The sequence below is a fragment of the Arvicanthis niloticus genome, chromosome 14 (assembly GCF_011762505.2).
Source record: "Arvicanthis niloticus isolate mArvNil1 chromosome 14, mArvNil1.pat.X, whole genome shotgun sequence".
Lineage (NCBI taxonomy): Eukaryota > Metazoa > Chordata > Mammalia > Rodentia > Muridae > Arvicanthis > Arvicanthis niloticus.
The window spans coordinates 30,861,393-30,872,036 of record NC_047671.1 but is presented as its reverse complement, the minus strand read 5'-3'; the positions used below and the strand labels follow the sequence as shown (position 1 = coordinate 30,872,036).

At 45.4% G+C, this 10,644-nt stretch overlaps 1 protein-coding gene across 2 annotated transcripts in view; it reads left to right on the top strand.

The window, feature by feature from the left end:
* Positions 1-978: 978 nt before the first annotated feature.
* The window catches only part of Slc12a2 (solute carrier family 12 member 2), a 72,763-nt gene continuing 63,097 nt past the window's right edge, over positions 979-10,644 (top strand). Inside the window, exon 1 of one of the 2 annotated variants that reach the window (XM_034517752.2) lies at positions 979-1,920. In XM_034517752.2, the coding sequence (XP_034373643.1) occupies positions 1,177-1,920 (744 nt within the window). In that variant the 5' untranslated portion in view covers positions 979-1,176. The remainder of the gene's footprint in view (positions 1,921-10,644) is intronic. The other variant, XM_076912615.1, reaches the window with a different exon arrangement.

The following is a 10,644-nucleotide window of genomic DNA, read 5'->3' as shown; positions in this document are numbered from 1 at the left end:
TCACTTTCAGTTAGGTCTTTGGAGAGATTGATAAAGGAGGATACTGATACTAATTTGGAAAACAGGTGTTCCTCTGTTTCCAGCGAAAACAAGCCTGCAGAGCAGGAGTGGCTTTTTGTGTTAAAAGCCGAGAAATACTTCAGTACCGCAGCGAAATGGAAAACTAGTAGCACTGGCGGCTCCTGTCACTGTATTCTGAGAACTGCGTTTCCTAACACTGAAGTTATAAATGTCATCAAACATCGAAATGAGGTTCCCTCCTCACCTTCTAACACCAGCTTTTTAAAATAAAGGTGTCACCCAAGTGTTGACACACCCACCGCATCCCGGCTGGAATTAACCTTTGGTTATGCAAATCTAAATAAAGCGCGGGCACAGAGCTCTACGGCTGGGAGCCGGGTCGGTCGGGTGCGCGCCGGGCTCGCCGGGAGCGCGCGTGGCCAGTACCTCCGGAAGCGCGCCCGGGCCCAACAGGAAAGCCCCCAGCATCACCCGCAGCCAGAGCGCCGCGGGCCTGGGTACCACGCGCCCTAAGGGAAACCGCCCACAGGCCCTGCAGCATCTCGCGAGATCTCGCCGGCTCGCCCCAAGTACTGCGAGTTTAGAACTTAAAAAAAAAAAAAAAAAAAAAAAAAAAAAAGAAAGAAAGAAAAAAGAAAAAAGAGCGAGAGGAGTCCACAGAGTCGGTGCAGCCGGGGGAGCATCAGCGGCCGCCGGGGCCAGAGCCGGGGCTGCCGGCGGGCGGGAGGACTGCGGGAGGACGCGGAGCGGGCGGCGGCGGCGGAAGGGGCGGCGGCGCGCAGGTCGGCGCGGAGGCGCGTGCGGCCGCGCCTGCTCGCTGCGGTGCGGAGGCCGGCGCTCTCCAGGGTCGGCGCGCGAGGCTGGCCGGCGCAGGGCTCGGGGCGGGCTGAGGGGCGGGCTGAGCGGCCCCGCCTCCCGCGTGCTGCACCGAGCGCCGCGGCCCCGCCGCGCCTTTAAACCGCGGGGCCGGCCGCGCTCGCGGACACTCGGCGGCTGGCGGGCGAGCGTGCTGCGGGCTGTATAGCGGCGCTGCGACTCTCTCTCTCTCTCCCTCTCTCCCCCGGCTCCTTAGCGGGAGCGTCGGCCAGGGACCCGAGCCGCGCTGTACGCAGCCTCCACCCGCCCGCTCCGCAGGTCCCCGAACGTCCGGCAGCGATGGAGCCCGGGCCCGCGGCGCCCTCGTCTGGCGCCCCGCGGCCGGCCCGGGATGGGGACGCGCCGCTGGCTGTCGCCGGGGTGGACCTGCCCGGCACGGCCGTGCCCTCCGGTCGAGAGGATGCTACGGCTGGGAGCCAGGCCGGCGGCGGGGTGCGCGGAGAGGGAACGGCTGCGGCGGGTGATGGGCTGGGCAGACCTCTGGGGCCCACCCCCAGCCAGAGCCGCTTCCAGGTGGACCCGGTTTCCGAGAACGCCGGGCGGGCCGCGGCTGCGGCGGCTGCGGCTGCTGCGGCTGCTGCGGCTGCTGCGGCTGCTGCGGGGACGGCGAGCAAGGAGACCCCCGCGGCCGGGAAAGCGGGCGGCGAGAGTGGCGTGGCCAAGGGCAGCGAGGAAGCAAAGGGCCGCTTCCGCGTGAACTTCGTGGACCCCGCTGCCTCGTCGTCGGCGGACGACAGCCTTTCGGATGCGGCGGGGGTCGGTGGCGACGGGCCCAACGTGAGCTTCCAGAACGGCGGGGACACGGTGCTGAGCGAAGGCAGCAGCCTGCACTCGGGTGGTGGCAGTGGACACCACCAGCAGTACTACTATGACACCCACACCAACACCTACTACCTGCGCACCTTCGGCCACAACACCATGGACGCGGTGCCCAGGATTGACCACTACCGGCACACGGCCGCGCAGCTGGGCGAGAAGCTGCTCCGGCCCAGCCTGGCAGAGCTCCACGATGAGCTGGAAAAGGTGAGCTCGCCCAGACCTTCCTCCCTCCCCATGCCCTGGCGCGTGCTGGCCTCAGGATGCAGCCGCTGACTCTCCCTTGGTGAGGTGGCAGCGCAAGACCCAAGGAACGACTCGCTGGCATCTCTGGATTCAGCTGTCAAGTGTGGAATTGCAGCGGAATGTAACTTAATCCTTCAAAAGTTTGCAGCGGGTTAGGCTGGTTATGCGATACAGCAGAGGCAGTACTTAGCGGCCTCTCCTCCAATCAGTTATATATCTTGTGTACACTTTTTTTTTTTTTTTCACCCAGTGCTTTCTTGAGGATGTGCCACCTCGCTGCGGAGTGACACATGTTAGGGACCAGAGAAGGGAGTGTGGGAGAAGTTTAGAAAAAGGCTGTCTCTTGAGACAGGGTGGAGAGAACCTACCACCATGTGGGTCCTTTTTAGCTGGTAGTGTATGGTTTATGTATATCCATTAGAGATCCAGATGGAAAGGTTGGTGTTTGAAGGAAAGCATTAATAATAGCATGTGTTTGTAGTCTACTAATTATTAAAGCTCAATATTTGCAATCTTGAATTAGGCAGAGGGCTGTAGAAATAATTCTTTTTCAAGGCAGGGTCTCCCTATGTAGCTCTGGCTGTCCTAGAGCTTGCTGTGTAGACCAGGCTGGGAACTCACAGAGATCCATCAGTGCCTGCTTCCCAGCATTGGGGTTAAAGGCGTGTGATCCCAGACTTGGAGAGTATAGAAGTCTCAAATCTTGGGAAAAGTTGTGCCTGATAATGGCATGATCTTTTGTTTTTGTTTGTTTGTAAACTTGTTGCTGTATGGGGCTGGGGTTGATAGAAAGATGTCTCAGAAGAGCACTTGTTGCTCTTGCGGGGAACCAGGAGGCTTTCTGTTCTCAGGGCTCAGAAGGAGGCTCACAACCATCTGTAACTCCACTGCCAGGGAGATCCGATGCCTTCTGACCTTGACAGGCTCCAAACATTCATATGTTGTACATCTGGGAGGAATGCAGGCAAAACATTCATACATATAAAATAAAAATTTAAAAGAGGGCTGTAGTTTAAAACAACAAAAACTGACAGCGGTGAGTCTTTGAGTCTATAGAGAAAAAAAGGAAACACGGGAATTTTATTTTTCCCCTCTCAAGGATGTCCAGTGAAATAGTCTAGGGTCCTTGCAAAAGCCCTTTTACTTTGCAAATAGAAAACCATTCTCATGCACTCTTATTGACTTTACTAATTCTGTTTTTTTATGGTCTCATAAGACTTTTATTTCCTCCCGGTTCAGATAATTATTTGAAGATAACATTGATGCTTTTGAGATCTGATTAATATTTAACTTTTATGAGTTGAATTACCTGACATCTGCCTCAGCAAGTCCATAGTGGAATTCTGTGACGTCGGAGTTGGTGCCACAGGTGGAAATGATCACTGTGAAGAAGTTTCTGTGATTGTATTTGACTGATGGTTTGATCTCATAGGTTCATGTCTCATGAGAATACATTTGTCCCTGTGTTTGACAAAGTAACAGTCATGAAGTAAGTGCATCGATTCCAGCCCTCACAAGCTCATGGAGTGTATAAAAGATTGACATCATTTAGCCTTAGATAATACTATTTACTATTCTATTGTTGCATTTTGTCATATCAGAAGCTAAACACTTTCTGAATCATTTATTTTATTCATATGTAGTTTTCCATACCCATTCTTTTCTCCTTAGCCTAAGTCTTTATGGGCTCAGATAGTAATGGAGTTGATGGATGATGCTGGACACTTTTAGTACTCAGAGTGTCTATACAATGCATTTCAGATTTACTTCAGCAAAGCCACAGTTAGCAGTATGCCTATAAGGTGTAGAATTTAAGTAGAAAGGTATCATGTCAAAAACTTTTGAAAGGTTTTGCTATTTTCCATTTTGTCAGTAACAGTGCACTTCAAATCTTGGTGTTGTGTTCAGTTTTGAACATCTGAAAAACAGACACATTATTAGTTAATTCGTAGCTGAAAAAGTCACCTGAGTCCTCAAACTCGGCTTTCTCAGTTTTCCAGGATTATTTATGGTGAAGATTGAAGAAATATGCAGTGGAAATAATGGGCCATGGCCCTGCTGAGTGCGGAGAATAGTATTGCTAAATGTGGCTCTTATTTTGGTTTTCTTAACATTGGCTCTTCAAAGTACAAGGCTAAACTCTTAAGATTTCAATGTTAGATTCTCTTCATTACATCACTAGATGGATAGAGTTTATAAAATCCTCAATTCAGGGTTCTGTTCTGGTTGTGCGCCGAGCAGCAGCGTCACGGAACCTTCAGCTTTGCCTTTCCATAGCACCTGCTGGAAAGGTGCTGTCCCTGTAGCCGGACCCTCAGCCCCGGGTTCCACATAGCAACCAGAAGGTGGTGGTGAAGCAAATGGGTTAAATACCTGTCATGTTAAGTAGCGCAGAAATGCTGCTCAGAGTGGTGGAAGGGTAGGCAGTGGCGTCACACATGACCACGATCTCTGATTGGCACTCCTGCAGAAGTTGTTCCTCGTCCATATAGATTGACAGACACCTTTCTAATGCGTCAGCCCTCAGTGAATAGTGCTATTTAGAATTTCTTCGATTGTCATGTCACTGTACTCAGTGGCAGAGTGCTTTCATGTCCATGAGCTAAGTAACAGGCACAAAGAAGTATGGGGAACCAGAGAAAGGAAAAGGCAAATGCTCTACAAACTTGTTAGGAAAAAGGACTAGTGTTATTTTTTGTCACTGGCCTTTTAAACTCTTTCCCCTAATATCTGACTGCAGGGGGTAAATATCCTTGCTGTGTATGCAGCCCTTCTAGGAAGAAGGCTAATGGCTTTCCAGTTAGGCGCTGTTGACTGGGGAAGGGGTGACTGTGTTGTAACTGTGGGATGATGGATGACGCAGTGAGTATCAAGTCAGATACCATGCCTGCACACAGACACACAGCAAACCTCAGGGTATGATGGACCCTCTTTTTAACTGGGCTTTGGGAGGAGATAAGTGTGGTATTGTGGCTGAGACCTGAAAGATAGGTTGATGGTGGATCAACATTCCAGAACAAAGACTGTATTTATAAAGGTAGTGAGGACAGTGCTCTGTTCAATGGCCAGTTCATTGTACTGTAAATGTAGCGGGAAGCCACTCAGCGGTCTTTGTGACAGAGAACATGATCTATTTTATTTGAACATCTTTACTGGCCAGAGAATGGCTTCTGAGGTGTGGTTGGAAATGCAATCTTAAACTGTTGGTCTGACTTAAACACTATAAGGATTTCTGCAAAACAAATTAGATGTGAGAGAGGCTGATTCCCAGGATTTAGACTTGAGTAACTGAATAGTGAGTCTTTTACCTGACTTGGAAAAAAGATTGAAAGTGGATGGAATGGATTTACAGTGATGAAGACAGTTCTAGACGTATTCTTTGTAAGAGACCTAAGAGTCATGAAGTGTGTCAGAAAGTAAGAGTATGTGTGTATGTAAGTGTGTGTGTGTCTCTCTGTGTGTGTGTGAAAGAAAGAGAGAGAGAGAGAGAGAGAGAGAGAGAGAGAGAGTGAATTGAATGAAATAGCTTAGTTATGATTGTGTCGCTAAAGGAATAGAAAGCGTGACCCAGGATTGGGCCTGGAGATCATCTAAAGTTGTGTTGGGGACTTCTAATAGCCTTGAAAGCAGTACCCTAGAATGACAGAAAAGGGTTTTAAAGAGGGCGGACACTGTGCAGGGTGTGGTGGCTCATGCCTGTAGCCCTGGGAGGCTGAGGTAGGAGTTCCTTTTAGTACAAATGGCTGTTTAGTACAAATGGCTGTTCTAGGCCAGACTGAGTTATATAGTGGAACTCTCTTAAAAGGGTAGAAACTCTAAAAGTTGGTGCTTGGAATTGATTTTTTTTTTTTTTTAAAGAAATTGCTGTGTTTCCCTCCACACCCCCAATCAAAGTAGCAATTTCTTCTATAGGAAGAAATAGAAAGTAGAGAGTACCAGAAAAGTAACTATCAATGACTTTAATACTTGTGATTGTGAACATAATTATCAAATGTGAGGTGGTAAACAGTCTGCTGCTGCTGGACTTCATCATCATCATCATCATCATCATCATCATTGTGACTGTATTTGGTAACTACAGTTAGAACCACTGTGCTGAAACACTTTCAAGTTTGCAGGTGTGTGTCAGTTTCAGGTGTGGTGTTCATCAGAAACCTTTTACCTTGACTGACCTAGTGTTAGGCTCACAGATCAGGCTGGAGGTTAGCTGACCACTGAGCCCCAGCTCTGTGATTATAAGCATGGGCTAGCACATCCAGGTTTTTTACTTTACTAAACCATCTCTTCACCCCACCTCTTCTTCCAGTGGAAGAGGAGAAATATATATATATATATATGTGTGTGTGTGTGTGTGTGTGTGTGTATATATATATATATATTGTCATAATATCACCTTTGCAGTTGATCTTAGACTATGGCTTAGAATCCTTTTGGAGATGTTATGTTACCAAATCATTGCATGGCACATCTGTTTGTCTTTCTTATTAATAAAAGGGGAAAGGAGGAAAGGAGGCAACAGTATTGTATTATTGAGGTTTTTTTTTCATTTAATTTCTAAGAAATCAGTCTTTTACACATTTACTAGTACTAAAATAATCCCATAGAAACTAAAAATGGTTTACTAGTCATTTTCATTGAAAACTACAGAACTAGAATTTATACTTGTATTTCTGTCTGATGCTAGAATATGTTTTCCAGGGTCTTTCTCTTTTATCAGTTATTTCTGGCTATTGCTCAGACCTGCTGTAAGATGCTTGAGCTACTGAAAGAGAGACTTCTTCGCCATTATCACTTTATCGTGTTGACATCCTGAGGATAATGAGGAGGAGGATACTTGAGATGATGCAATTGTTAATGAATCCCTCACTAGAATTAGCTTTTGTCTCATTAATTTTCATATAGAGATTAGGTGCTTAGTACAGATCTGTTCACTGACTGTGTCGGGGCTGGCAGTTCCTGTCACTTAACAAGGGCTTTAAGTAAAACATTGAACAGTTGCCTCTAGCACTGAACTACTTCTATGCCCTGCTAATTATTTCAAGATGTAGTTTGGTTCCTTGAAAGTCACCCTGGAAGAACATGACTAGGTCACAACTTGGATGGTATCTGGGAATAGTTTCCAGATAGGATTAAAAGTGGGACCCTGATAAATATTTGCATGTGGCAAAGTCAAATCGCAGTTTTGCTGGGGCCCCAATCTGCTAAATTCATGTTACTGGCTACTGTAGTCTGGCTTTCAGTTTCTATGTTAGTTCTCTAAGTAGATGACTACTTCGGTAAAAAGACTACTTTGGGGATCTAAAATGAGGCAAAGAAAGATTTGTACATACTAGTCACACTTGATGCCATATCCCCATGTATTTATGTTCATGCCTGTCCTGTGAAACTAGAGCCTGAAAGATGTAAGTTGAGTCAGTGCTTAGGTGGTTAGTGTCTTTGCTTGCAGTGATTTCTCATCATATATTTATGTGTTTGGGAGGTGTATAATACCAGTTGCTGAGTGAAGTGCGTGTAAATTCAGATATTCATCAAATTCTTACTGAACATCAGCAGCAGCACTGTTCTAAGTGTGGCAGTTATAGATAGCAGTGAGCAGCAACAGCCATGGGTCTTGTAGCAGACAAAAGACAGATGAACTACTGTGAAGAAACTAAAGCAGGATGAGAAAATGGCAGCTGGGGGACACTTTAGAGTAGTTGGGGACTGTCTCAATAAAAGACAGTAGCAAAGAAAGGGCTTACCCTGTGCAAATACCAGGATGAATACTCTAGACTCAGTAGACAGAATGTGACTGGTGTGATGTAGAGACAAGGGAGGTCAAGACTGAAGGTCAGGTAGTGGGTAGAACAGAGGTTCAGATCAAGGTGTTTTTAAAGGGAGAATTATGGGTATTTTGCTATAGTTTGGATGAAGTGTGTCTTAGGGTTTTATTGCTGTGAACAGACACCATGACCTGGGCAACTCTTATAAAGGACAACATTTAATTGAGTTGGCTTACAGGTTTAGAGGTTCAGTCCATTATCATCAAGGCGGGAGCATGGCAGCATCCAGGCAGGCATGGTGCAGAAGGAGCTGAGTTCCACCCCTTGAAGGCAGCTAGAAGACTGGCTTCCAGGCAGCTAGGAGGAGACTATTAAAGCCCATGCCCACGGTGACACACCTACTCCTACAGGGCTATACCTCCTATTAGTGCCACTCCCTGGACCAAGCATATACAAACCATCACAAAGTGTATGGAAAGAGAAATGTGATGACTCTTTAGAATGGAATTACTATTTATGGAAGTAGGCTGAAACTGGGAAGAGCTGGGTTAGGTGGAGTCAGTGGGATATAATTCTGTAAATCAGTTTTACAATGAGGCAAACCCTACAACATTGTCGCTACCAATTAATTGGAACTTAAACTTGAACAGATTCACATTGTTGCACTTTGTAAGACTCTCCCTCTGTAGAATAGGTAATTGAAACAAGATCTTACAAAGTAACCAAGGTTCTAAGATTTTTACTATTCATGGGTCTAGTGGTACCTGCTCTACTAAGTACATTGAATTTATTCTGTTAAAATACTAGAATCTTAAGACTGAACATCTTTCTCTTTAGTGCCATTGTCGTATAACGGCAGACCCAGTAGTGCATTGCTGTGCTCATTGTTCTTAACAGTCCCACAGCTTTATTAAAAACTTAAGACCAGAAAAACTCCTGTTGTTTTTCAACTTTTAGAAATGCATTCTTCCACTTGATGTTGCTTTCCTTCCTTGAGAACATCTTGCAATAGAACCAAGGTACCATGATATAAGATGACATAAGATCTTCATTTTAAGATTTCTTTATTTCATACTGGATAGTTTTGCAGAATATAGCCTTGGTGGACAGGTTCTTGAGTATGCTCTTCTGGTGTCCATTGCTGCTGGAAGGAAGTCAGGATGGGCGACTCCTCTAAGACTGAAGATTTTCTCATTGCTTTTAGCTTTCACAGGTGTGTAGCTACAAGTAATTTCTTTTGTGTCGTGCCTAGGTGTTTTTTGCATCTATGAATTAGTTAATTTATCTCTTGCTTTTCTCTTCTGTCATTTCCACTCTGAACTGAAATCCATTCAGTGATTTTTATCATTTCTAAATATTGTGCTTTTCTTTAAAAATCTTGTACCAAAGTCTCAAATTTCTGAAGTTTAAAATTCAGCTTTTGCCGGGCAGTGGTGGCGCACGCCTTTAATCCCAGCACTTGGGAGGCAGAGGCAGGCGGATTTCTGAGTTCGAGGCCAGCCTGGTCTACAGAGTGAGTTCCAGGACAGCCAGGACTACACAGAGAAACCCTGTCTCGAAAAACCAAAAAAAAAAAAAAAAATCAGCTTTCATTTCTTTATCAGATTCCTGTTGGTAACTAAGACTTACTGTTGACTTCCTTAATAGTCCTTAATATTTTCCTTAATGTTTTCCTAATAGTCCTTAATAGTTTTAAATATTTGCACCCTAAAGAGAACATTTGGTCCCGGCCACAAACACATGAATGAGAAACATTTTCTCATCTGTTTATACATTTATTAATTTGGGGAGGGAAGAAATTTATATGTAGATAATACATTGTGGTGACCCTGAATTTTTATTTTTAATATTCTGCAAGTTATTTTCCTTTCTTTGTTAAGACAGCGTTTCACTGTGTGTTTTACCCTGACCTGGAATGCACTGTGCAACCCAGGCTAGGATAACAGCTGTGTGCCACCTTGCTAGGCTCAGACATTGTTGAATAACTGATATCTCTGTTCTATACCTGCCTCTGCCAACAACTCTCCTCTATTCTTCCCGGAACTCTCCTCTATTTGTTTGGGGGCCAGGTCAGCTATGAGGATTTACCCTTACTCTTACTCTCCTTTTTCTAGAAATTCAAGTGAATTTTCTACTTTCTCTGCTCATTTTGGGGTCTGTTCTGTTATTTCAGGCTGATGTGGCTTCTCTTTTAACTATGTATGCCACAGACAGAAGATTCTGAAAAGCAGCAAATTCATGCTATCACTGGTGCAGGTGTATGGATCTGTTTCCCCTCTGTTCTATGCTTTTTTTCCCCTACTTTCCCTGGGTTCTTTTCCATGAGCAAATAGTTGTGCTGTCAGTTGGCAATTCTTGAGCATTAAATGGTCATTTAAACTCTCAACTATTCCACTTAATTCATCTTCAGATGAAGGATATAACATCTGTGATTCCGATGAACTGAAAATGGGAAAGAAGACAGAAGATAGCATCTTTTGCTGTGAGAGTCGCATGAAACACCCAGTGTGGTCAGACGCTCATGGGTTTCTGTGCATATTGCTGTTCCAGTGCTGACTTAGTTCTGATGCTAACTTTTAGATCTTCCTTCTAAACAATTAGAGATGAAAGTCATACATGCCATTGCTCTGTGTTAACAGAAGGTATGTGCTTCCTGGGAATTCTGTTTAAGATGTCGTAAGCTCCCAGTTGACATTAGCAAGTTGTGTGGGATTTGAAGCAATGCTTGTGTTATTTGTGAAACATTCTTTTGTAACTCAGTCTTGAGGTTTCGGTAAAGAACATTCAGAGCTAGTTCCAGTACTGAATTCTCTGACTTGGATCAGCAGTTCTGACTTGGTTCATTGTGAAGTCACATGGTCACACTGTCCACTTTTTATCTGTGGCACTTGAGTTTTGAGCTTTGCATTAATGCCACTGGATA